Here is a 27506-nt window from a genome sequence, read left to right on the forward strand (position 1 = left end):
AAGTGGTTACATCTGTTTTCCACCTTGTAATGGCAATCACTTACATTCCTTTATAGTTTTTCAAAGGTATGTTCACAAACATTATTTCATCTGAAGTTTGTGAGATATCACTATCCTCCCTCGGAGAAATTAAAAACAGTGAGATAGACAAGGGGTTCAAATCACACAGCTTGTGACTACAACCTGCATGGGAACTCAGGTCCTGGCATCCCCAGTGCCATTGCAATCTACTCTCAAAACGGGGGTGGAAGAGAGGGCACACAGTGATAAGATTTGGCATTAATTTTAATGCAGAAATGTGGCAAATAATTTAGTAGCAGCAAATGACACGAACGTTTTCATTTCTCATAACTGCATTGCAACGGACTAAGATAGCCTCTACCCCCCAATAAGCACCTGAGGCAAGGAGAGTAAGAAGAGGGTCTCTTACCATTCAGAAGACCGATGTTGAGAAAAAGTAGGATGAAAGCAAGGGCAGATGGCATGTTTTCCTTCATGTTGGCTCCTGTTTCTTGCTACAGGCAATGTATCAGAGGCTCCCTGGAAGAGAAAACACCAGGTAACATCTGCTCAGTTACAGCCGGTCGGGCACATGCACCACTTTATTCTGGATAAATAACCTGCTTGCAACTGATTCTTGTTCCTTGCTTAACGTGACCAACAAAACAGCGGGGAAGAGAATGTAGGAAAATGTAGCATGGGATGGCTTGGTTTTAGAAGCACTGATTCACACATGCCGGCAAAGATTTCACCACAAGAGGTCCTCAGACAACAAGGTACGGACGCGAGAGTTCAAGGGACGTCAAGGCGGCTGGCTTTTCACTTGTCTGGGGTTTGTTTTCTGCACTCACCAAAGTTGTTCGATTTCCACGGCATTGTTTAGGTGTCTAAGCGCACAGTACCCGCTTATGTAACACAGCGTGTGAGCCCTGCAAGAGATCTATTCACGGAGGGCTCTGGCTCCAGCGTTCTGAGCCAGCTCCACTTACTGATAGGGCCCCACTGAGAGTGGAAGGGCCGGGGTGGACGTTCCTGTCTAAGTTCAGGCTGAGACAGTTCTGGAAGTCTCCAGGGATATAGCCATGGCCATGAAGCAAACCTCATAACGAATTTTAGTGACCCTCCGTGTGGCCTCTTTCTCTTTTCTGTAAAGCCCCATAAACAAGAGACAATGAACTCCAGTAATAATTCAAATCTCTTGGGGTCAGAGTAATAAGTCAATTTTGAACCTGCAGGGCTAGAGAGTTTTGAGCAATTTATTATTAATATTATTATTTTTACACTTGGAACAGCTTTCAAAGCCTCTCATGTTCCTTAAAAAAAGATTTTAAAAAACTTTTAAAAAAAATTCTCATTAGTCTTATTAGACTTCAAACATTGCCCAGAAAACAATAGATTTGATGAACTATGTGTAAATTTCCAGAAACACATGGTTTTAATCTCCCTTTAAATTTTATTTGTAAATCAAGGGAAAAATATCTAGGAGGCAAAGTTGCCCATCTTAGGCCACGTGAAGAGTTGCCTGATGAGCCCCTAAAGGACCAGAATTTGTCCTTTCCTCCTGATCAGGGAACGCCTTCTATCTGTCAAACACATATTACTCAATGGACAATTTTTTAAAAGGTGTGTTAAATCTGCCACTACTGCTTGTGAAATCACACAGAAATAGACATTTTGATGACATTGGAAGCTTGGGGTATGTATGTCGGCACCAATAAGCAGTGTCCTTGCATTGAGGATTCAGGTTCAGAACTTTGCTGACCCACTCACGGGCCCATCAAAGTGCTGGAGATCTTTCACTTGCTTTCCCTGGATTCCTTATTCCCACTCCTCCCGTCCCCCCAGGTAGCATATTCTCAATCTAATCTGCTTCTTTTAAACTCTAGAGGGGGGGGGGCATTTTCTTTCAACCAAGTGGTCAGAGACTTCAAATGGGTTTTAAATGATTCACTTATAGTCCAGGCCCTGGGCTGAGTCATCACTTGAATTTCATTTTGTTCTTTCTGTGGCCCCAGTAGATACTGGTTACCATCACCCACTCCATTGTACCAGGTATGGGAACTGAATGTAGAGAAACAGTTTAATAGGCTGTCAACCACGTGCTAACAGGAGAGCGCAATCTGGCAAGTCCCAGAGCATCTGCGAAATCATGATATCTGTGGGATATCTGTGATATAGCAAAATTGTCTCCTTCTATAGGGGAGATACATGAGGCAAGGCCTGTGAGGAGAAGTCCGCCAAGACCTGGGTGAACTGGGGCCTGAAAACTAGGACAGGTAGAGGTTATCTCAGCTGTCACTCTACTTGTGCTTAAGGGTCTCCAATAGTGTTGAACTGTCTAAGCTTCGTGTGCATCTTTATCCTGGCCATCTTTAAAGCTCAGCCTGGCTTGGAAGTGGGATTCTGCTCCCTGGCAAAGATGTTCTATAACATCTCTTTATTGAGACTTCCTTACTCCTTTGGGCATCACAAGAACAACACCTGAGATCACCATGCTATAAATCACCCCTCCTGGGTGAGGTCAGGAAGCTCTGCCAGACAGGGCTGGGCCTGTTTTGCAAATGAAATACTAGGATAGGAATCAAGGTAAGCAGAGGCAGGAGTGGATTTAGTTATTTGTTTTTATTTTCTCTTCTGCTGGGGCAGGATCAAAGAAACTTCTAATTTAAGTTTCTCCTTTTAAAAATGCTATCAGAAACCGCTCTATGCATGTGTAAAACAACTTTCTCCTATGACTTCCTGAGACACACCCTGGAATCTGGTCACACCCAGGCATTTTCCAATGCCCCAAGCCTCCTGTGCCAAGGAATTAGACATGTTCCTAATATGTTTTTAACAATGGCTTCCCAACTCATTCCTCATCTTACACTCTCTGGCAAGGTAACCATGGTGTGGTAAGCAAACTTTCAGAGGGAAACAGAACAGCAATTGTTCTCCTTTAGTGGAGCTATGCTAAATGTTATCTCTGGTCAATGGGATGCTGTACCTTTGTCCTACCATTAAGCATACCCCTTGCTGATTCACAGACCAGTTTTTGTGGTAGCAGATGCTAGCCCAGGGATAGATTTGGGTTTTATGTCTCTGTCTGAATCAGTTCTCCACTGCAAGCAGATCCTGATCAAAAACAGGCATGGTCCCCCTTACTGGCCACTTCAGCTGGGGCTGGGATACCAAGGAAGGTCCACAACTTTGCATGATGTTGTAGTGCAAATATTTTAATATTTGGAATCCAGTTAGCAAAAAGTGACCCTTGCATACTCAGCCAAAAGGCAGTCATCTCAGGATCCACATATTACCAACTCTCTAAGTATGACTGTGTTTGAAAAGTGAAGTCTCTATCTATAAGCAGGTTTATGGTGAGCTCCCAACTTTCATCTGCTTTGTCCAGAACTGCCTGATTTGGCTTCTTTACTTCTGAATCCTCAGACTTGCCCATCTCCATGCCCCTGTCCATGACCTTATTCAGACTCCTACCATGCTCCACTCTGCTGTGGCACAAATGCCAAGCGAACTCCTTAGCCCTCTTCTCGCTGAGGATGCTTTCTGTATCAGCAGCGGTCCTATTTAGACCTACTCCTTCCAAAAGCTCCTCTTTATTACCGTCTCCCTTTCAGCCAGCCCTCTTCCACAGAGGCTAACAGCTGAGGTTGCAGTCTGTGGTCTGGTAGCTCATTCTTTTGGGGAACTAGAGTGACTCTTCCCTAGATGGAAAACCAGTCGGGGGGCCCATGGCCTTAGTTAGAGCCCCCCCACCCCATCGTGGAGGCATACTATAGGGGAGGAGGCAGTATGACCATCAAATGTTAGATAGGACAGACCTGAACTCTCAACAAATCACTGCCTGGTGTTAGCCCCTTATCCTTTATGCTGAGACTCTCTGCATGTTTTGGCCCACCTAGTCCTTGACATAATCCATTACAAAAGCCTGAAGCCTCAGCTCTCCCATGGTGTGGGATTTACTTTCACCCCCTGATGCTAGGAGCTTCCTGTCATCTCTGCTCCATCCTGCTTTCCTATCACTGTGGTCTCAGTTTCCTTAACCAGAGAAATGGACCCAATAAGCAAGGAGATTGTGAGGATCTTCTTAGCTCTTAGAAGCCCAATCCTTGATGGACAAGCCAATTCAAGACTTAAAGAGTCAACCTTAAGCATTCTGCAATAAGTTATTACCAAGTGAATAGTTCTATGCTACCATCCAAGTTGCAAAAGAATAAAAAAAAGTATACCAGAAATAGAACTGGTGGCTCCTCCTGATCTCTACCTATCCCAACAGTCCTTTCCTGACTTCTAGTACAAGATTAGTCTGTGTACTTTATATCATATGATCACACAACAAGCATTGTAGGAGTCTGTGTCTGGCTTCTGCCATTCTACATTGTTGTATGATGCATTCTGGCTATTGTATGCAAATTTACATAATTTATTTTCATTTCATTTCATTTATATTTCATTGAATGAAATACTATAATTTCTTCATTAATTCTAATATTTTAGATGTTTGGGTTGTTTCTGGTTTTTGGCAAACTTTAAAAAATTGTTTGAGAATTTCATACATGCATATAATACATTTTGATCAAATATGCCTCCCTTTGTCCCCCTCCAATTTATCATCTATCCCCAACACCACTATTCCCTCTGAACTCCATGTGCTTTTTTTTCTTTTAATCCACTGAATTCACTTAGCGTTGCCTGTACGTGCTTAGTTGTAGGACAATCTGCAGGAGCACCATCAGTTTTCTTCAGGGGTCACATCCCTCCCCCAGCAGGCAAAACCTTTATTACAAGGAAGCCCTGCAGATATCACAGTGCTCACCCACATTGGTTCTTTCCTGTAAGTGGTCAGTATGCTACCTGCCATACCTTCTGCTCATTAACCTAATTACATTTCAAACCTCTTTCTTGTTCCCACCCCCCAAATGCAAGAACATCTTCATGTTTTGCACACTAATTTCAAGTGCATTCATTTACTGAGGTATTATGCAATGTTAGGTGCTTCCTTTGAGCTCCCCTGCTCACTGGATCACCTCACCTGCCCTAGGTACTAAATGGTCAGAGGCCAAAATAACTGGGAAAGAATCCCATGTATGCCCTTTGATTCTCAGTTTGACTTTTCTTTCCAATACAGAATGCTGCTAGCATTTAATTTGGAAAACAAAAGGCATAATCTGCTCAGGGTGGGGAGAAGAACAGAAAGGATTAGCCGGTTCACACCATGCTGAAGATTAAGATGGTTGTATGCTGGATTTCGGAGCAATAACTCCAGCTAGGAATAAGCACTCAGCATTTGTTTTATTAAAATGAATCCAGTGCAAAGATGCACACATCACAGTGTGGTAATTTATCCGCAATTAAATTTCCCAGATGACCTGTCTCCCTGTGTAATGCCAACCTGAGTCAGCTCCCATTTGGACAACTGTTTGGTGGTTTAGCTAGAGCCTCATGGTTGTGTGAAAGCTACTAGAAATGGATGTGGAGACATTCTGAAACACCCACTTCTGACTCCCTATATCCCACCTTTCCCCTGTTTCAAAAACCCAAGAGGGGCCTGAGAGGGTTGTGTGCTGTGTGCATGGCATGTGCTATGCAAGCAGAGAGCTGCATTCTGTAAGAAGCATTCAGTTAGCAGAGAGCATGGTCCAAATGGGAGCTGGTTCAGGCTGGTACTGCATAAGGGTAGTTTCATGGAAAGATCTACCTTCAAAGCTAGCTGTGGCAAATTCCAGTTCAGTGCTGTATTCACCTCTGCTCTGGAGTCACTTTGACACACCAGGTGCTTACCCATAGCTGGAGGCATCACTTGCAACTCCAATTACACCAACTCTCCTCACTCACTCACCATAGTCCCAGCAACATCTTTCCCCTGACAGAGGCTTGGTTTTGCTCAGCCTTTTTTTTTTTGGCTTAAAGGAAAGGAGAGGAGCAGGGTGAGTGTCAATTCTCCCTGGCCAGGTCACAGTTTGGACAGATGTTGGAAAATCCATGTTGGCCTGGTTTTCAGAGGAATCAGCCTCTCATGGGATCATCTGTCGATAAATAACTGCAAAAGCATCATGTACTGGATATGATGTTTTGCGGCTAGCTCACTAAGCCACTCCACAGACTCCAGTGGATTTCAAGCCAAGATTCACACTACCAGCATGGGAGAGTTCCCATTCCTACACTGTGTCCCTAGACATTCTGAAGGTGGTTGGGCACTCCCTAGTCCACAGCTTCTGCATTTGTAGCCTCACCAAACCCAGATGGAAAGCATTTGGAGAACATTTGCATTGTTTTCGAATATGATATTTTGCCATTCCCTAAATAGGACAGAATAATTGAATGTACCATTTATACTATATCAGGTATTACAAGTAATCTAAGGATGATTTAAAATATATAGAAGGATTTGCATAGGTTACGTCTACATAGTATGACATTTTATACAAGAGATGTGAATATCCACTCATTGGTATCTGCAGGGGTCTGAACCCAGACAGATGATCCCACTGACAGATGATTCTCCTCCTCTTCCTCTTTTTTTCTTCTGCTCTTCCATTTCCTCTTCCCTTCTCATCCTCTTCTCGTCCTTCTCCCCCTCCTCCTGGTAGCAATTTTTAAACCTAAACCTAAGGCCTCACATATGCTAGGAAGTATTTCATCACTGAGGTGTAGCTCCTCTTCACTTCTCAATTTTGTTGTGGTGGGGGGGGCGGTGGGGGAGAGGAACACAGTCTTCCTAAGTTGACTGTGTTGGCCTTGAACTCACTCTGTATCCAAGGCAAGACTTGAACTTGTAATCTTTGTGTGTTATAATGCTTCCTCAATAGCTAAGATTTAAGGGTTTTAGCATCAAGCCCATATCTCCCTAGATACCAATGGATGATGGATACTAATTGGTTTTGAGTTGGGCCTACTGGGATGCATGACCACAAAAGAAAAAAAAAAAAAAGCTCTGTACATTATTGGAAGATGTAGAGAGAGCTAAGGACCACTGATGGGTCCTTAACACATGATGTTGCCTAATACATACAGATAAGCCTCCACTACTAGATCCCACTGAGAGAAGAGGAAACTGAGGTTACTGGTTGATCACCATTACATGGGCAGGCAGCACCACAGAAACAATGAATCTAGTCTTTGGACTCTGAGTCAACATCAAAGGTAAAATGCTCAGCCTTTTATTGCACCGTAGGCTGGCGTATATAGCACTCCCACATCATCATACCTTATTCTTACAATAGACCTCTGCAGAATCAGAGCAGCAATTTCTGTCATTTTTATTACTATGCCCAGCCTATCATTCTCATGCCAAAGATGAGGACATTGATATTCAAAAGGGTAAGGGGCGTGCACAACAATGACCTTATCTCACAAATCCCCAGGTTTCTCACAACTGTGGTGATGAAATATGAGAGCCTTGTATTGGATACACTGCACACCAGGAACTGCTTTGTCCATTTGCTTAGCTCTTATGACAGTCTTGAAGTATAGGTACTATTATTATTCGCATCTCACTGATGAAGCCCAGAGATGTTCTGTAAATTGTCCAAGATCACACAGCTAGTGGGTAAAGAGGGTTGTATTTGAACTCCAGAGCCTGTGTTACTTATCACACACTTTCCACTTTAAGTATCTACAGAGGACCAGCTGTCCTACCTTTAGGGAGCCCCATCCCAGAAGCACAAAATGTCACCTGGGCATGAGAGCTGGGAACAGATAAGATGACCTTGGTACCATAGGCTCTAAATTCTCCAAGGCTGTTATCCATCTTTCTTGTTTGTTTGTTTGTTTTTGGCTTTTTTTTTGGGGGGGGGCGGGGGAGACAGGGTTTCTCTGTGTAACAGCCCTGGCTATCCTGGAGCTCACTTTATAGATCAGGCTGGCTTTGAACTCATTGAGATCTTCCTGCCTCTGCCTCCCCATGCTGGGATCAAAGGCATGTGCCACAACCACCCAGTTGTCGTCTGTTTTTTTGATAGGGGTCTCAGTACGCAAATGCACTATCCAAAGGTGGCTCCAAGGTTGGGTGCTGTGGAAGTTCTGTAGTAGTAGATATTCCGGGGAGTATTATCTTTAGAGACTGTTCTAGATACACTATCTTTTTTTTTTTTTTTAATGTAATATGTCTCTGGATGTGGGGCCCAGGAAGAGGCATTTCAAACATGCAGTTCTATGACTGTCATTCAAGCTGAAACTTGAGAGCTCCAATCAGAGGTAAAAGAAGGAAAAGGGAGATATCATGAAGGAAGTAGAGGGGCTGTCTCTCTGTGAGAAATGCCACATTTGAGGCTTTGATGGAGGCCACATGGTGGTGGGCTGATTTGATTATAGTCCCTAAATGTTTTCTTATTCCCAGTCATGGAGAGACATTTATCATTACAAGACATACTCAGGCATTATGTTAGAAAGGGACACACCCCAATGCCACTACTTTAGGTTCATCCATTTGGAAGGCAGTAGCTAATGAGATGTGAATAATTGTGACTACTTTGGCTGCATCTGTCCATCAAGAAACAGTTGTAGGATGTGGCTTAGATTTTCTTTTTCTAAGTTTCAGGGTTACAGTATTGTATCTGATAGTGACTACATCCTTACTCTGGGTTCCAACATAAGAAGGCAAATGGAATTCTATAGCACCCAGCAGAGCCCAGCCAATCCCAGAAGCACCATGGCCAGCCTGCTGCCTGTTGTCAAGTGAGTAAACAATGAATGTTGCTTCAAGTCACAGAAATCTCACTGCTATTTATTACTATGACAAACCCAACTACCAAGGGCCATATAATAGTAGGAGGACATATGTTTTACCAGATTGTTTAAAAAAGGTTCTTCTTTATGGTATGTGTGTGTGCCTGTGTGTATGCATGCACGCTATTTAATTAAACACAAAACAAGCTTAGATTTCATTAAAAATCATCCCCCTGCACAAATAAATCATTGCTAGTAACAACCTTATCTATTTATATACGTTTCTTAATTTCTAGAAACAAGCTTGGAAGTGAAGGGGAAATTTAAAACAAAAATAAAAAGGTTAATTACTGTTTTCCTGCTTCTTTGGCTGCCTGCTTAAGATTTTTGGAGTTTTGAATCATGGCATTTTGGATCTGAAAGGAAACTCAAGACTTGAAAGGACCTGGTCCAGTTTCACCTCTGCACATGAGGAGAGGGAGGCCAAGTTCTCCCTCCTCAGAGTGACTGTGTGGTCTTGAGTAACCCATGAAGCCCCATTGAGCCTCAGTGGCCTCATCTGTAAGATGCAATGATCATAGTACCTCTACCTCAGCCTTGCTGTGTGTGTGTGTGTGTGGGGGGGGAAGCTGACTAATAAAGCAGGATCTGGCATGAAGTGTCAAGTGTCTCTTGGGAAAATGGCCAAGTGTCTGATGGGAAAATCTTCAGAGCCTTGAGGATGGGTTGTATCCACATTTGAGAAAGCTGGTTAATCCCAATGAGAAATTCTCAAGAACGTATCAAAAATCTTTCTTCTTTCTATATCCACATTTGAGAAAGCTGGTTAAGCCCAATGAGAAATTCTCAAGAACGTGTCAAAAATCTTTCTTCTTTCTAATTCCTGCTCTTCTTTACCACTTCAGCCAGCTTGCTGAGAGTACATCACAGATGAAGGAAAAAGGTCCAGCACTCATCACAACTGGGGTCTCCTTTCCTTTTGCTCTACAGTTTAGGTTCTCTTTATTACTAATCCTGTAATTAGATGGGGTCAGAGGTTTGTGGCCTCTGAAACTGGGGAGAAAGCTACACTTTTAGTCTAGTCTTAATCTTTAATGCTTTCCCCATATATATTCTCCCCGGACCCCACCATCTTTGTCTCTGTGTTCCTTTCTCTTCCTGGCCTGCAGGAAATGAAGCTGAGGATTTTGTGGTGGTTCTAAGAACTCATTCAATATATTGGAGGCTCTTGATTTCCACTCTAAACCCACTGAACTTCCCAGGGATGAGAAGTAATGATCTAGTTATCATTGAGCTTTGAAACTAGGGCCTGAGTATTGAAAATGCCTGGTTTTGCTTAGCCTAGCTAAACTATGGGTAATCTAGAGATGGCTGTCATGGACAACTTTGGATGGTAACTATTTTATTTAATTGAACAGAAGAACTATGAGTAAATGAAAACCTCTGATGCCTGATCTGCTGATATAGAGCCATCTTGAACACTATTATCAAAGTCATTTTGTTCAGCTTCTATATCATCCATCCTCTCATGTTGCACACATTCACACTTGCTGATTGAATGATTGATTGATTGCTTTTAATTTCTTTCTTCCTTAGTGGTGTTTTGGATTGAACCTAGAGTTTCAGGAATTTGAGGTGTGTGGTGATAATTCATCTGTGTCCCCCAATAAAATTTATCTGAGGATCAGAGGATAAAGGTCAGCCACTATTAGTAAAAAACGAAAGTGCAATGTTAGCATACACCTTTAATCCTATCACTTAGCAAGCAGGGTCTCTGTGTGTTCAAGGCCACACTAGGGAACAGAGCCAAGCCTGGTGACACACACCTTATTCCTAGTACCAACCATAGAGACCTGGAGGTCTGCACAGACAGGCAATAGCAAGGAAGTGAGGTAGCTGGGCTAAGATCGCCAATGAGAGGGCAGAACAGCAAGACAATAAAGGTGCAGGGTAGACAGGGAGTAGCTCGCATTTTGGAAGCTGCCGCGTGGTGAGGTAAGGTTAGTCGGTGGCGTTTCGATTCCTCTGATCTCTGTCAGATTTTCACCCCTATTTCCTGCTTCATGTTTTTTAATTTAATAAGACCACTTAGAAATTTGTCTACATTTGGGTTTGCTTTTATTAATAAGAACTTTTAAGATTCATGCTACAAAGGTGAGCAGTCCACCACTGAGTTACAAACTCAGCCTGACTCACTAACAAAAACCATATAAAACATAATATTTTCACACTTTGCTCATACTCTCAGATCCATAGGAAGGAAAATAACATGTGCCCTTGAACCAGGGACTTCTTTCTTCCTATCAAGACGCACTTCAAATTACTAAGGAATGTGTTCTGAGACCTTGATGATTCCTCCAATACCATTTCATGTGCATTAACTTATACTCAGGGATAGATGTACTAAAATGTATACGGTTTGGCTACAAGGAAGTTGGCTAGCAGCCAAAATACATAAACATTTTAGTTATTGGAAATTAAGGAAATATGAAGGCTCTCAAAAATAGACAAAACTTTGATTGTATAACTTTCAAATAAAATAATGACCCTTATCCAAGTCCTTTTAAATTTTGTCCATTCTTTTTTTCAATGAAAACACATTCAAGGGTAGCATACATACCTAATTTTCTAAAACATGTCCCCCCAATAAAAATTTTATTTTAACCAATTGGATACACATATAAAAATTATTCACTTCTATAGCTTCTTAATTAGGACGTTGAGGTCACTGGTGAACTTATCAGTTATAGTGAGCTGCCGTGTATAGATACAGGATACTATATAGAAAATAAATACAGACCAAAGAAGTTTTGCTTAAATCAAATACCTGGGACTCAGTGCCTAGACATATTCTTGTTAGCTTTCTTTACTCCTTCTCCTCATCTTTCCATCCTTTACTGTTTTTGCTCCCTTAAAACTTTAATTTAATGTGCAGTGGCTGTGTTTTTGCTACTTCACCTCCCTCTAGCAAGCCTGACAGCCCCTTCTACTACAGCATTGCCTGTGTCCTGTAAAGTCAGAAACCAAACATGAAAAATGCAAATCTGGAAAGTGGAAGCAACTTAAAGGATGGCAAGCAGCTGCGAGGGAGGACTGAAGGAATTTCCCACCAGTCCTGTAGATGAACAGGTTTGGTTACATCTATTGTGTCCAGATATCTATTCGGTTTGCTTTCTGGATCCCACGTGCATTCCAGACAGTTGAGCTGCTTGTCTGAGCTTTAAATAGTGGTACAAGGTAAAAGCAAGAAAACAGGCCCCATGCCCAGGAGGAGCCAGACAAGACAAGACAAACTGGACTCCTTGTTTTTCTTTTTTTGGAGGGGGGAGTGGAGGAGAGATGGGTAGGGAGGTTGGGGGGGATATCTGAGAGGAATTAGGAGAGGGGAAATAAATATGATCAAGATATATGAAAATTTTCAAGAATAAATAAAATATTTTAAAAATAAAACATCAGTTTGAGAAATTGAGCATGCTAAAAGCTTAAAACTCAAGGGTGGCTTTCACTTATAGAAGGATACTTCTCTGCATCTTTGTGTTTCTTAAGTCCTCCATGACACTGATGATGTTTATCAAGCCAATTGAAGCCCCAGCTTCCACTTTACTAGTAGTCGTCCCTGGCCTATGAAATACACCAGGTCTATGCAAACATCTGCACACTTTTCTATGACAACAATGACTAGGCAAATCCCAGCAAATCATTCTTACTCTTTGGTTTAAAAGAATAAAATGATTGCTTGTTTGCATAGCATTTAACCAATGCTGTGCCTTATGACCACTACTCTCTGAACCCAGGAAAGGGATAATAGTTTGGGAAGTCAATACTGAAGGGTCAGTCCAATTCTCCTTCTCTCTACAAACACTTCTTGGGCATTTATCCATGATGATTTCCATCCGTGACCTGGCAGGCACCTATTGTAGTACCATACTTGTCAGCCCAGTTTTAGAAACAGAAATTGATTTTAATATTATGAAACCAATGGGCTGTGGGAGAAATGGCTGCTTTGATGATATTCTTAGTTCTGTCAACAGCCAATTTATTTGAAAGCCAAAATATAATATCTTGGGATGCTTTTCCTAGGTGTAATTAAGTGGCAGGGCTTACTCATACCTGGGTGTTTGGAACAGACTGCTGAATGCCTTTTATGGTCTAAAGGATGGCATAATCCCCACTTTTTATCTGAAACTGTAGGTTCATGTACCAGGCACATGGAACCTCAGGGGCCCAGCAAATAAATATGGGAAGAGAAGTAGGCCATGGTCACTCTGTATCCTGTACAACTCAGGTGAAGGATTTCCAGCCTTAGCACCACTGTTCTGAGTCTATGGTAGTGCTTAAATATGAAAAAATGAAGGATGAGTATTACTCCCCACCCATCTGGAGACTACACTCAGCCCTTTGTTATTCCAAGTATTAATAAGAGCAAAGATTTTGTGGTTTAACAGGGTTGAGTGGTTCCCTAGCCACTATATGTCAGCTACTTGGCCAAATTTCTTATTAAACATCTGTCTTTCTCCTCCAACAGTTGCTATGTTTGTTCCCTTTTTTTTCCCTCACACCTCCCTAAGTCCTTGCCTCCTGTTATGGTTCCAAACAGTTGCGCAATCAGCCTCTGCATTCATAGCGAATTCACCAAATAGCCACACTGATTTCTAGAGAAATGGTAGCCAGCACATACCACATACTATTTCTATCATGTAGTGTATGAAAATAAACAAAGATGTTTCTTTTTCTACCCAGGACTCCAGCTACTAGAAAACGTGACATCTCCTTGGTACTTTAGAAGCAGTGAAGGTGGGTTCATGGTCACCCAATAGAAAGACCAGGTATCTCCTCATTCCCTGTTTCAGTCCTCATTCAGGCAGACACTCTGGGTCTCATAAAGCTGGTATACATAGTAATGCTAATGAATTTGACTTATCTTTCTGCAGTTCCCTATCCCTATAACCCTTCAGGCTAGACTAGAAACTCATTGATTCAGTGTGTGTGCGTGTGCGCATGCACGTGTGCATGTGTGCATGTGTGCGTGTGTGTACGTGTGTGTGTGTGTGTGTGTGTGTGTGTGTGTTAGTCCTCATATTTAATTCAAAACTGTATATATTGGTACTCAATAAATGGCTCAGAAGAAATGAACTGTTTTGAGTGTTTGCTGAATGTAGAGAGGGAAGATGGCAAGGATTTAGGGCTTTTAAAGAGCTACTAATATTACAATATTTGGCCAAGGAAGGTGTATCTTCTACTTGGGTGGTTAAAAATAGATAGTAATGGCATTGCTTGTTTTAATGGAATTACTAGTTTTCAACATTTTTCATATAAAATATTTTATTTCATTGCTTTTTCCAACCCTTGGGGATTTCAGAATGTTATCACTGAGTGTATAAATGCATTTGGATTAGTACCTTGTCTTTTGATTGTAAATTGGTTTAACTTTTCTCATAATAGGTTAAAAGTCGCAAGAATATTACATACACAATGAGTCAGAAAATACCCTTCAGAAAGTTATCCTGAGTGAATCTAGATACACAAAACATTTCTTGAATAAAGAGATTGATTTTCCCCAGTGTTATTTATAAAAACAAATTGTTAGAAAACAATTTTAACATTAGACCCTAAAGGACTGCTTAACTAGATCATAGCATAGACAATGGTGGAATATTACTGAACCCTTGACATAATGTGATTAAAATTTCAGTGATTTCCTAAGGTGAAGTGTAGCAATAACTGGGCACATGAAATAGACATGCCTGATCTTAATTCTGACATATGCTTCTTCATAGGTGCATACACACCAGCCATGAAGCACACTCATGCCAACACAGTAGCAGTGATTCCCCCGGGGAGGGAGTGATTACTCTAAAATAGGTAACGATTACTTTTATAATGTAACAAAATGAGAAGTGACTGCTTTTGCAATGGAGGAGACACATTTCAATAGCATTAATCACTTAACAACAAGAAAAGCCTCACTAATGAAAACCTGACATTTCGTGGTGTGAACAGAGGCTACCATATAGGAATGAGTCCTGTGTCTCCGGCAGTACGTCCAGCAGTGGCTGGTAGCCAACCTTCATGCATCAGCTTTGTAGCTGAGCATGTGCCTGTCTCTTGGGCTACAGTGAAGGATTTCAATAGCTCTCTCACCCACTGGCTGCTCAGTTGCTTTTAAGATTCACTCCCACTTTCCCTAATTCCTTTACTGTGTCTGAGTACATTTAAAACACCCAGGGGAAACCAGCTATTGTTTGCCATTCAGCTCTGACAAGTAGGTGAAAGGCAACTTCACAGAAAACATCTTCTTCAGGCCCCCCGAGAAGGGCCAGGCCATCTTATACAAGGAAATCCAGTAAGTTCAGTGGGACTCTTGGTCTGAGATTCTGTGTGCAATTTTTTCTCCGACTCCTCAGCTTCTGTCAGTGATTGTAATGCAAAGCAACAGGGACTGGAAGTCTAAAGGACACTAAAAGGAAGAACACAGACAAGGCCAAGCATGCAGAAAGTCTGCATGTTTCTCCCACCTCATAATGCTCAGGACCAGTCCCAAAGTCAACCCTCCTCCCTGTGCTCCCCTAAGGAGCACACCCTGTCTCTACCTCATTGAGCCACCCTTTGTCACTCATGAACAAGATGTTCCTTCAGACCTACTTCTGCACTCAAACATCTGGGCTACTCATCTGTCAGGATAATTGCCTATTTTTCTTGCTGGCTTTTCCCTTCTCCCCTTTCCATTTTATTCAGTTTCTTTTAGAAGCTCTCTCTTAGCAGAAAAGGTACCAACCCAACCAGAGAGGTAATAGCCCAACCTGAGGCTAGCTCTAGGAGTAGAACAAAAAACAAACAAACAAACAAACAAAAAACAAAAAACAAAACAAAACAAAAAACCCTTCCATTTCAAAGTACTTTTAAGATAATTTTATTGAGTGGGAATGGAAAGAAATGAATAAAGATTCAGCTGTGTGTGTGTGGGTAGGCAGATTAGAGAACAGGTAGATTGACCCATTTTAGTGGTTGTAATGTCCAACTATCCATCTATCCATTTATCCATCCATCCATCCATCCACCCACCCACCCACCATCTACCATTGATCCATCCATCTACCCACATACCATCCATCATCTATCTACCCACCCACCATCCATCCATCCATCCATCCATCCATCCATCCATCCATCCATCCATCTTTTTATCCAGGCACCTATACTTAGATGTAAGAACCAGATGCAGAAATACAATCTTGTGCAGAAAGAATTCTTCTAGTATATATGTACAGTCTCTCAAAGAGAGAGAATCCAGTAAAACACACACACACACACACACACACACACACACACACACACACACACACACACACACACACACAAATGACAGGAGAAGGAAGAACAAAGCTCTGCAGGTGCCATGACAATAGCAGGAATATCTGACCTGGTCAAGGAGATAAGGTTGCTTCCCTGTGGAGGGTGCCGCTCAGCAGAGAACAAGCTTTCTCATCTTGTCTATGACACAGCCCTGTCCACAAAATGAGTCCAGCAGATACTGCTGTTTTTTTCTCCAGCACCCACTTCTCCCTTTGTTTTTATGCAGAGTCCAGTCAGGCATCAGGTGTCCAGCTCCAGGGGATGAGGAAGTAGCAAGACAAGCTAATCAAGGTCATTGTATTCATTTTTTTTTTTTTTTGTCCAAAGATTACATTAGGAATGGCCATCCCACTCAGTTCTGGTCATTGAGGCATAGCAGAAAATTTCCTCTCTGCTAAAAAAAGAGAGGGGAGTGGAGCCCCCCCCCCCAACTCTCACCCTGATTCTGGGTCCTTGGAGTTATCATGACTGGCTAAATCAAACCTAAAACTGATTTTCCCAGAGCTTCTTAGGAGAGTGCTACATGCCCACTGTTTAATCCACCTTTAGCCAGGCATGCTATGGCTTGCAGCTCAAAGTATCCTTGCTGGGGCCATGGCACAAAAAGATGCGAAAGAGGCTTAGAGTCTGCACTCACTCAGCCCTGGGAGAGTGTGGACTGTCCGGAGCATGGCCCGCGTGCTTTGGGCATACAGCAAAACTTGGCATAGGCAGCTCAGCAGTCTCATCGTCAAATGTCGTGGCTTAGATGTAGAGAAAGCTTCTTACTGATAGAGAAACACTGGGGTTCTTCTGCAATGTAAGGAAAGGGGTGCATTGCTAGGTGTGGAGTGCCACAGAGGCATTGAATGAGTGTGTAAAGAGCGGATGAAGTCCTGAGTGAATGTGTATTGTTTGACAGGGCCATGTCAAAGACCAATTCCTCAGACCCATGGGAATGGCAGATTCCACCCCTAGGATGAGGTTCCAAGGGATGCAAAAGTTTTCCTCTGGTCGGAATGCAAATGCTGCCAGTGCGTACAAGTAGGCCAATTGATTGATGCGGACAAGAAACAGCAACACGACTCCCTCCTCCTGGATGTTTACATCCGAGATTGCTTGCCTATAGAGACTTCTTACTAAGACTAGCTACATTCCCTCCCTGTGCTGTACATATAAACATGCTGAGGTTCCAGGTTGCCGCCATTCCGTCAGTGTGCAGAGCCCAGCTGACCCCGGCGTTTCTGTATGTGTGTTATGCTTGTCCTCTTATCATTTTCTTGTTGCACCCCTAGTCAAGTTCCCAGGCCAAAGCCATGATGGATGTGGAAGCTAGAGGCCTTGACTTATTGGGAATGATCACATTTAAAGTGACCATTTTATTTTTGCCACCGTCTTCAATATTACGTTATCTAAATAGCTTTAGAATTTCTTTCCTATTTAGTTTTCTGGTCAGTGGTGGATTTAGTGTTAGAGGTCATTAGACATAAAGGCCGTAGTTACTCTGTATATCTTTGTGTGCTAGAGGAAAATATAGAATCCAGTGTTCCATGTAGCCAATTATGCGAATGACTATTATGCATCATGAGTTATAGTGCATTCAAATGTGAGACTACGCCGTATTTGGCCACAGGCTGTTGAAAGTCATGTGAATGGAAACATTCGAACTCAGTTTCCTAGAAAAATAAATCTGCCATGACTAAGGGTATCTCAAGGCAGACAGAAAAGCAGCGTTTCCCTCCTCTCTTTCACCAAGAAGACAGACTGTAGACCCAGTGTGCACACTGACAAACATTGGTTTCCTTCTGCAATTACTGAGTGTGAGTGTTCGCTTGCAAGAAGGGATCTTCTGGGAAGAGCAGCTCCAGCTTTAGTGGAGCTTCATGGCTTTTGTCTCCTCTTGCAGCAGTTTGAGTAAATGAGGCAGAGTCAGTGAGCTTTGGGAGACTCTATGCAGGGATGGAGCTAGATATGTAGGTTGAGTTTGCATCTATGGGGAGGTCCAAGGCTTGGGGATGACTTGACGTAGGGAACTGAATGGGTGCTAAGGGACCTGTATCAACTGAGAGAGGGGTTATGGACTGCAGACAGGATAGCTGGGTGTTTTCTATGGTTGGTCCTGATATTCACCAGCCATGCTGATTATGGCTTGTCTCTTTCTCTTCCTGTGCCTCCATTTTTCCTTAACTAAAGTGCAGAAGGCCATATCTCCTCTACTTCCCTCAGTGAATGACTGTGAGGCTGAGACTGAGATGAGTGACTTTTGTGAAAGTACTCTACTTGTCTATAAAGTGTTATGTAAGGATGAACCACTGTTTCTATTAGTGGGTAATGACCACTCCTCCACTGTTATGACTAAGGGACAAAAATTACCCTGGATACCTACTGTGTTCCTTGGACTCTCCCTAAAAGCATAAATCGCAATGGAGATGATTCTTTTTCCTTGCATTGCTTTTTTGATTTGAATAATCCCAGCTCTATGTGGACTCTTGAGTATGGTCCCAGGATCCGATGCCACCAGAGTGCTCATTTCTCTTTGTCTGAGAACTCAGTGACTCCTAGGTGTGAGCACTGTTTAGGCTCCCACTTGCCTCAGTATTCAGAAGCCAGTCTCTTGTTTCACTATGAGTTCACAGAATCCATAGACCAGCCAGGGAGAAAATGGGTCTCCAAGGCAGCCCTGGTCACTCCTTCATTTCCTGGAGCTTTGTGGTTGAGACTGCATGTTTCTTCATGACTGGGCACAAGTTGACATAATTGCTGAGGTATTTGAAGCATTCTGATCTCCCTTTCGCTTTCTTTTAGGATCCTATTCTGTCACCCCTCCCTCACTGCAGAGCCTGAACTGTCTCACTTTCCCAGAACTCCTCAGTGGGATGACCAGCTTGTTCCAGTATAAACCTCTGTGATGATGGAAGTATTCTAGATGTTCCCCGTCCAATAAAATGACCACTAAGCACATGTAGCTACTTAACATTTGAAACGAATTACATATAACTGATGAGCTGAATCTTTAATATTTAATTTCAATGGAATTACATGTAAATCAGCATATGTGGCTAGTGGCATGGGATTTGATGGCCTGTGTACTCAGTTTCTCTACTATGACCATAATTAGTCTCCTCTAGGTTCCAATCCCTAGCCTTCTCAGAGAAGCACAAGAAAGTCCATCTCATAAACCAAGTGCTAGGCAGAAATTAAGGTCCTAATCCTCGTAGGCAACTGTGTAGCTCTTTTTCCTTTCTCCTGTCTTATGGATCCAACCCAGTGCCTCACACAGACTAAGCAAGAGCTCTACCAGTGAGCTACATGTCTACATGCCAAAACTAGTACACAGGTTTTGAACAACACCATGCTTTAGTCAAAGTAGAAGCCCAAGTGGCAAGAATTGGGGAAGGTGGCAGAAAGTATGATATGTAAAGAGATGATGGGTAAAGACTTTTACATGCACATCAAAGCATGCCAAATAGATGGCATATCCCTTCCCCCCAGTGCTCTGGGATGCTTCTAAGCTCTTTTGTCTCTCACAAATCTGGCAAGATTTAAGGTCACAAGTATATGAGCAGGAGCTAGGAAAGAACTGGAATGGGCAGATCCTGGAGGATGCCAGAGTTCTTGCAAAAGGATGTAAGGTGCCAAGTAGGTTGGTGCTTTGTTCTGCCTTGCTATGGAATGATCACAACCATTGGGACATAACTGAAAAGCTGGAGATGAGAAAGAGCTCACAACGGACCATGGTATTTTTGTTAGGATGTTGAACAAGAGTTGAAGCCCAGCTCTTAATCTGAGTCCCAGCCTTTCAGGGGAGTGTTCATGAATGTTGGTTCCTGGATGTTCTTTTCATATTGAAACTGGACCGTGTTGCTGTGTGTCTTGGCTTGTCTTAAAACTGCCTTCAAGTTCCTGCCTGTGTTTTCACTGGTACACACTGGCATCAGGATAATTTTGGCATGTCAATTCCAGGTTGGGTAAAGGGTGGAGAACATGGGGCTAGGATTGATGCTACAGAAGGTCAACCAAAAGGATAAAAGGGTCCTGGGGGCCACTTGGAGATGAACAAGCAGAGATCATACCAATGTTTGTGTTTTGGGATTTGTTCTTAGGGCCTCAGTCTCCTGTTCTAACCACAGACACATCTGCTACCAACACTCCACCTGTACTGTACTGCTTGGAGTGGAAAAGATGAATTTTAATTAAGCCACTGTTTAAACTCTATGTTTTCCTGCTTAAAACATTTATAAAGGCAGTAAGAGACATTTTTTTACACAATAAGTAAGTATACATAAAGTTAAAAAAAGGAATTAGCAGAGAAATCTCTGTGTGTTTGCAATACAGTTCAGACTCCAGTTTTCTGTCCTTGTCTTCTTGGGGAAAGATTTTTACAGTGTTTAGTATAACCTTGTTGTCTCCCAATTTGTCTATCTTTTGAGTATTACAGATGATGTGAAATCAAGGGACAGAGCTCAGAACGGAGGAAGGAGTGCATAGAAGTTTAGCTGGATTGATCCATCAGTCCTTATGCCCATGGACCATCCAGGGAAGCACGTCCATGTCACAGGGATCTCTTGTACCCAAAGTGTCTGGATGACTTATGGTATCCTTTCTGTAGACATTTCCTAATGTCCACTCTGCACACTATGAATTTCAGTCCATTTAAATGAAAAGACAGAAGGTCCTGCCAGGGCTGAGGTAACTTAGAGAAGTTGTTTTTGATAAAAAGGATTTTGTTCCACTTAGGAGACATCTGGCAATGTCTGAACACATTACTGTCACTACCCAGGGTGGGTGATTTTGTCCTTCCCAGGACCTTAAGCAATGTTTTGACACTGTCAAAGCAATGAAGCTGGGGTGGGAGTGGTGTTATACTCTGATGTTGCTAAGTTTACTACCGTACAGAGAGCTGTCTCTGTGGCAAACAATGTATTCTTTGACTCAGAAGGTCTTGACAATGTTGAGAAACCTTGGTCCAAGAGACAGGTAGGACTTCACTGGAGTGAGGGATGGCTCACAAAGGGACACCACCATGTCACTGCTGGAAGAGATGTAAACCCCGAGAGTTGGCTCAAAGAAATTTCAGAAACTTTTCACTTAGAACTTTTTTCAGGCGTTAACTTAGTTAATTTCCTATCCTAATGATATTTTTTACTTTCCCTGGAAGAGAAGGAAAGAAAGGCGTCAGATTTACACAAGCAACCCTCTATTTTCTTAAGTAGACTAGATCTTTGGCTGTAGCATATGCAGAGGCAATCTGTGCAGATGATTTCTCCATGGCCTATTTGCTGACAGGTCCTGGCTGCCAGGACTTCCTTGCTGTTAGTAGATGGAGAAGATTCAGAGATTGCCATGTATGAGTATTGTCATATAGGCTGGGGTGGAGCAGGTCCAAGGAGTGACAATATTAAGGAGGCCAAGACAAGGCTCAGAAAGTGGTGATAGAATTTGTACTGAACTGGTTGGAAAAATAAAAGCAGAGGCAGTATTTCTCTTTCTGATTATAGAAGTAACACAGACATTGTAAAAAAAAATCTCCCAAGTACAGAAAATTGTAAAGAGGAAATAAAAATCTCCTAATTGCACTCCTAGGGGATATCAACCATGAAAAGCGTTTGAGAAAAACAAGGAAAAGAAATGAACATCAGGTTTTCTGAGACAATGAGCTAGGGAGATTGGAGATGTTTTTTTGAGAATAGCAGAGTGCCCTGTATGAGTGAACATCAATGGGTTGAGATGATGTTCTTTGAGAATCAAGATAGCTGGGTCCCTGTCCTTGCCAGGATGAGATGGACAATGGAAGGCAATCAGCTGTGCACTAGATCAAGCCCTTCTTACCTTCAGGGCTCATGTGCAAAGCATCTGTGGTGCTCACCTTCACAGACAGAAGTGTCCTTTAGCTGAAAGAGAAGATGACTCATGTTAGTTCAAATGCGATGAAGCAGGATATTTGTCATTTCCAGCTTCCTGTGCCACATAGCATGGCTAAACACCCTCACTTATAATAGCTCTCATTTTCTGGACTTAGTTTTTTGGCAACTTCATTATGAAGTAATACCAATCTTAGACAAAAGTTGCAAAAATAAATTTCATCTATTACACCCAGATATCCGAATTATTAATATGTTATTCATCATCCTGTGTCTTTTATGTATAAAAATTACTTTTTCCCCCAAATCTAAGACTGGAGAGCAAGTCATAGTAATGATGCCTCCTTTGTCCTAGTTATATTGAGTTATTGAGAATAGGACATTCTTTTTTTTTTTTTTAATAAACAATGTGATTAAGTCAGAAAATGACCATTGATTCAGTATTTCTATCTAATCTATAGCTCATAGTTCATCTAGCCCAGTGGGGTTAAGTTATAAGGAGTTTGATACTGGAGGTCCTAGATGGTATTTACTGATGAATCCTGACATGGCCTTGGTCGAGTTAGATTTGTCCACTTTTACTTGAAGCTTAGGTTGGATTCTCCCTTGGAGAGTCAAAAATACTTTGGCAAGAGAAGGCTGCCAAATGGTAAGAAGTGGGTTGTTCACTGAAATGCAGGGTGAAGCCTTTCATCTCTTGCGATGCACCCTCTAGGAGTCACGGCCCCAACTTTATCCAGCTAGTCTTCCTGACTCTAGGCTTCTATATGAAATCCCAGACTCTTTTTTCTGATTGGCCAAGGTTTAAGGGACACAAGGTAGCTAACCGCTGGAAATGCAGATCTCAGATAGGAAGAAACTCGTTCAACATTTCAATACAAAACAGGTCTGTATATGACAGAAGGTACTTTTTCAACCTGACTTTTAGGGCTGGGAAGATTGCTCAGTGGGAAAAGGACCTGCCATGTGATTATAAGACTGGATTTCAAACCTGCAGCACTCACATACAGGCTGGGGAGGTATGGTGGTCTATCTATGATCCCAGCAAACATGGAAGGTGCAGACAGGATCCCTGTAGCAAGCCGCCTGCCTAGATCAGCCAAATCTAGCTAGATTAGGTTGATTCACTTGAATTCTGGGTTCAAGTGAATGACCCTGCCTTAATATATAAGGTGTAGAGAGCAGGAGGAAGACACTAGACATCAACCTCTGGTATCCACATGTGTATGTACTTGCATATATACAAGTATCCCCCCAAACACACACACACACACACACACACACACACACACACACACACACACACACGGATCACATACACATGTAAAAAATAACCAACCCCCTCCCCCAAACTGAATAATATTTATGGACATAAATTCAAAATTATTGTCCAATTTAGTCTCACAATCCCATGGGAAAGCCAACTGGCTAGTGGAAACAGAAAAAAAAGGCTTTCAAATAATTTCTAAGCATTCAAATGCTAGAATTCTAGGAATCATCCCTTGAAGAAGCTAGTGCTGAACATTCTTCATGCCTCTTCAACTAACAGAGGAGGAAGCAACCAGCAGGAGACCCACAGTGGCCACCAGTGTCTTCATAACTCTGAAACCCTTACAGCACAGTCAAGACTTTGTCAACACTGCTGCTGTGATTAGGCAGCTGATTTGTGTTTGCAATCAAAGCCCGTGATATGATGAAAGCTATTTGAGCAAAAGACATTCATCCACAAGGCATTTGGTAACAAGGCGTCTGGTGAACCCACAGCTCATGACACAGATGCCAGGGGGCAGGTTTCCTAGAAGTCACCAAATTTTCTCCATAAGGTACAGCGACACCACATTTTCATTTCAAAAACTCTTAAATATTCTAGAGTGCATTTTATGTTCTGGGAATTATTTTAGCTCTCTTCGATAATGTCCTAGCTCCGTTCAGAACAGCCCCTGCTCCTCTCTGTTCCCACCCAAATTAAATCTATACTCTATGTATAGTCTTGTTGGAAACCCCGAGGGCTTAGCTGAGCCTGGAGAAGGGCACAGAGGCAGCAGGACACAGGCCAGAGGCTGCATTCAGATGGACCGATTGAAATACTATGTAATGAGGTCTTTAGAGCACAAGGGCATCAAGGGAACTGTAGTTTCAGCAGCGTCCAAAAGTGTTTATTGAATGGTGGGTCTTGGGCTTTTATCCTTTGCTCTTCTATTATTCATTAGCATGCATCAAATGTCTGGCATGTCACTTAACTCTGGCCAGTCTCTGTCCTTGCTCCCACATTTATTCTAATCCTGTTCTGGGCTTGATGGTTCTGCCTGCTGGGCTCCCATGCCTTCATCTTCAGGGAGAGTTCAACTGCATCAGGCAGAGGATGGGAAATGGGCATGTCAGGATGCTCTTTCCTTCCACATCTACCTTTCCTGTGACTCAGTTGTAGTGGTGATATGTCTCTCTAGCCACATTATTCAGTTGAGTAGCTTTTCCGCTATGACCCTGTCTATCACTGAGCTCCACAAAATCATTCTTGCTCATTTCTTTGTGTGTAAAAGAGTGATGAGTTTTCCTTATTCTCTCAGCTTTACCCACAAGAACACTACAGAGTCTCATTGCTCTCTCTTAAAAGCCTGGCTTATCTGTTACTGTATGACCCTGATAGAAATAAAGTTCAGAAAGTTCCCTTCCATTTCTATTTCATGGAATAATTTGAGGAGTATTGGTTGCTGTGGATATTGTTCTATATAAATAAAACACTGATGGCCAGTGACCAGGCAGGAAGTAGGTTGCCAGGCAGGAAATAGGTGGGACAGGGAGAGAGGAGAATTCTGGGAGGCAGAAGGCTGAGGGGGAAGACACTGCAGCCACCGCCAGGAGAAGCAGCATGTGAAGACGCTGGTAAGCCACCAGCCACGTGACAAGGTATAGATTTATAGAAATGGGTTTTAAGATATTTAAGATAAAAGAACAGTTAGCAAGAAGCCTGCCATGGCCATACATTTTATAAGTGATATAAGTGTCTGAGTGATTATTTTATACGTGGATTGTGGGACTGTGGGGTTTGGGGAACCTGGAGAGAAGCCCTCCAGCAACAAATGGCGCCCAATGGCTCGAGTTTCCACCTTAAACCTGAGAATATTTAATAACCAATTCTAAACAGAGCCAAAACCAGGTTCCTGCTTTTTGTCTCATACGGACAGCTAGACGCCGCAAAACGCAGGTTTGAACACTGGCGGGTTCCTGGCGTGTGCGTTTGACCGGCAGTACGGCAGGAATGAGGCATCTGCCAGCGACACATTACGCTGTGTGGTAGATTTAGTTTTTACTAGTATTTAAAAAAAGAGAAAGATAGAGAGACAGAGAGAGGTTTCTGGGCTACACGCTGCTTTGATAAAAGCGTAGACCTACTATTTCTGAGACTTGATGACTCACAGAACTGTCAGAAAATGCCATGTTGGTAAACTGAAATGGGCGGAGCCAGCAGCCACACCGCTGTTTCAATCTTAAAATGGTGCAGTTTAAACCAATAAGCTCAAGGTAATATAAAAAATAAGCCACGTAAAGATGGCTACCACACAGAGAATCTGGATTATGTTCTCTTTGATATTCGTAACTGAAGAAAAACATTTGATTACAAAAGCTGTTCACTTATGCCAAAATGTATATTTTAAAGGTAACTTGACTTCAAAATTTGGATATAAGGATATGTTACTTTGGAAAAGAGGTTTTGCTTTTGTTTCCACAGAAAGCCAGAGACTGTGGATTTGTTCCAGATTAAGATACATCATGTTTCACCAGCCAAGACCCCCTGAAAGGTCTCCGATGACACCATGGCCCAGATGATCCAACACCCAGAGCGGTTTCAAGGCAACTGGTTCACACAATACAGCCTCAAGGACTACCCCATAGGCTTAAAATTTTCTTTGCTTCCCCATAAGATACAGCGCCCCCCTCCAACAGGAATTAGTAAGAGATGCTACGCCCAAATTCCCAAATATACCAAGCTGGCTTTAGAGGTGGAATTGGCTCACTCCCCTTCTAAACCCAGACATATTGCTTTAAAAAAAAATGGTTAAGAGATTCTTGTGTCCCAAATCAGAAGAGCCCTCTGGTGTGGGACAGAGAAAAAACAATATTTTTATTTAAAACAGGTTGATTATAAGTGTGATCTCTTTCTAAAAAAGAAAAGGGGATATGATATAGATATATAAGAGGATATAGAGATGATAAGATAAAAGGGTAGATTAATGAACCTACTTTTAAAGAACAACTTGCTTAAAATGTTTTACATTGATATAAATTTTAGTTAATTGATACAAACTTGAAGTTAATTTTGTTATACTGTATATATATATATATATTTCTATTCTTGTTTGAGGTATTATGTTTAACTCATTTAAAATTGTAATGGATAATTAAAAATAGATTAATAATCAGTCATCTATGATAATCATATTTGTAGCCATGTTAGTTAAGTCTTCTAGGTATACATAGATATATTTCAGCTAGATAGGTAATCTTCAAACACTTCATAGACCTAGAAAATATGGCATTTAAATAACTTAAAATTCTGTTGATGTGAGACACAATTGCTCCTGGCTGCACCAATTGATCCCGAGGGAATGTTGGGCTTCTAAGACATTTCCATTTGGAAGTTTGTCTTTTTGGCACAAAATGGCCTACTGGGCAAAGAACTGCCCTTGCCTTGATGGCTGACAGTACAAATGCAATTGCTGTCCTTTCTGGACAAGCAGGACACAAGGAAAGTGACCACTATACTCTGCCAAGACAGGGTAAGATGGTCTCTCAAAATTCCTGCTTCTGAAAATGGTCTGTCAGATACTCTAGGCCTGTAGCCAATTTGAATGCACCAACAATGCTGAGAAACATTAGGTGACTGTCCAGGCTGCCAGCTGTCTTGGTCTACTTTTGCAAGATTCCCGAAAGTTGCTTGCATCCATCTATCATTTCTCAGGTACCATTATGTTCCTTCTCAGGTCTTTGATGTGGTTGAAAACTAGATAGTTGTAATTTCCTCAGTTATGATAAAAGATAAGTTAGATATAAAACCTTAAACTCACAAATATAAGATAGATAGGACATCTTCTTTAATATTGCAACTATAATTTTTGCTCAGTAATTGTTTTGTTATATATAATTTTACCATGTTAAAGTTAAAACCTTCCTTTTTAAAAAAAAGAAAAAAAGGGGAAGTGCTGTGGATATTGTTCTATATGAATAAAACACTGATGGCCAGTGACCAGGCAGGAAGTAGGTTGCCAGGCAGGAAGTAGGTGGGACAAGGAGAGAGGAGAATTCTGGGAGGCGGAAGGCTGAGTGGGGAGACACTGCAGCCACCGCCAGGAGAAGCAGCATGTGAAGACGCTGGTAAGCCACCAGCCACGTGACAAGGTATAGATTTATAGAAATGGGTTAATTTAAGATAAAAGAACAGTTAGCAAGAAGCCTGCCATGGCCATACAGTTTATAAGTGATATAAGCGTCTGAGTGATTATTTTATACGTGGATTGTGGGACTGTGGGGTTTGGGGAACCTGGAGAGAAGCCCTCCAGCAACAATTGGTGTTGGTTCTTCATTGAAGGCCTGGTAGAATTCTGCACTAAGTCCATCTGGCCTTGGGCTTTTTTTCAGTTGGAAGATTTT

At 42.1% G+C, this 27506-nt stretch overlaps 1 protein-coding gene and 1 long non-coding RNA gene across 18 annotated transcripts in view; one reads left to right on the forward strand and one right to left on the reverse strand.

Annotated features, from left to right (window-relative positions):
* The window catches only part of Prlr (prolactin receptor), a 180204-nt gene that overhangs the window by 38691 nt on the left and 114007 nt on the right, over positions 1 to 27506 (reverse strand). For 8 of the 13 annotated variants that reach the window (XM_076551764.1, XM_076551765.1, XM_042261435.2 and 5 more), the window contains exons 2-3: positions 21826 to 21887; positions 431 to 540 (exon numbers count right to left, since the gene is read on the reverse strand). In XM_076551764.1, coding sequence (XP_076407879.1) covers positions 431 to 497 — 67 coding nt within the window. In that variant the 5' untranslated portion in view covers positions 498 to 540; positions 21826 to 21887. The remainder of the gene's footprint in view (positions 1 to 430; positions 541 to 21825; positions 21888 to 27506) is intronic. The other 5 variants (XM_076551766.1, XM_076551767.1, XM_042261431.2 and 2 more) reach the window with 1 other exon arrangement.
* Positions 82 to 27330, forward strand: LOC107402990 (uncharacterized). 5 transcript variants are annotated; one of them, XR_013044705.1, is made up of 5 exons: positions 82 to 776; positions 8125 to 8193; positions 8531 to 8673; positions 13405 to 13458; positions 18802 to 27330. It is a non-coding gene; the product is annotated as an uncharacterized LOC107402990 (long non-coding RNA). The 5 variants fall into 5 exon arrangements; XR_006063913.2 differs by lacking the exons at positions 13405 to 13458; positions 18802 to 27330 and adding an exon at positions 8961 to 9719 and having other exon boundaries at positions 135 to 776; positions 8537 to 8673; XR_006063912.2 differs by lacking the exons at positions 13405 to 13458; positions 18802 to 27330 and adding an exon at positions 8961 to 9719 and having other exon boundaries at positions 139 to 776.

This window comes from Peromyscus maniculatus, chromosome 15 (assembly GCF_049852395.1).
Source record: "Peromyscus maniculatus bairdii isolate BWxNUB_F1_BW_parent chromosome 15, HU_Pman_BW_mat_3.1, whole genome shotgun sequence".
Classification (NCBI taxonomy): domain Eukaryota; kingdom Metazoa; phylum Chordata; class Mammalia; order Rodentia; family Cricetidae; genus Peromyscus; species Peromyscus maniculatus.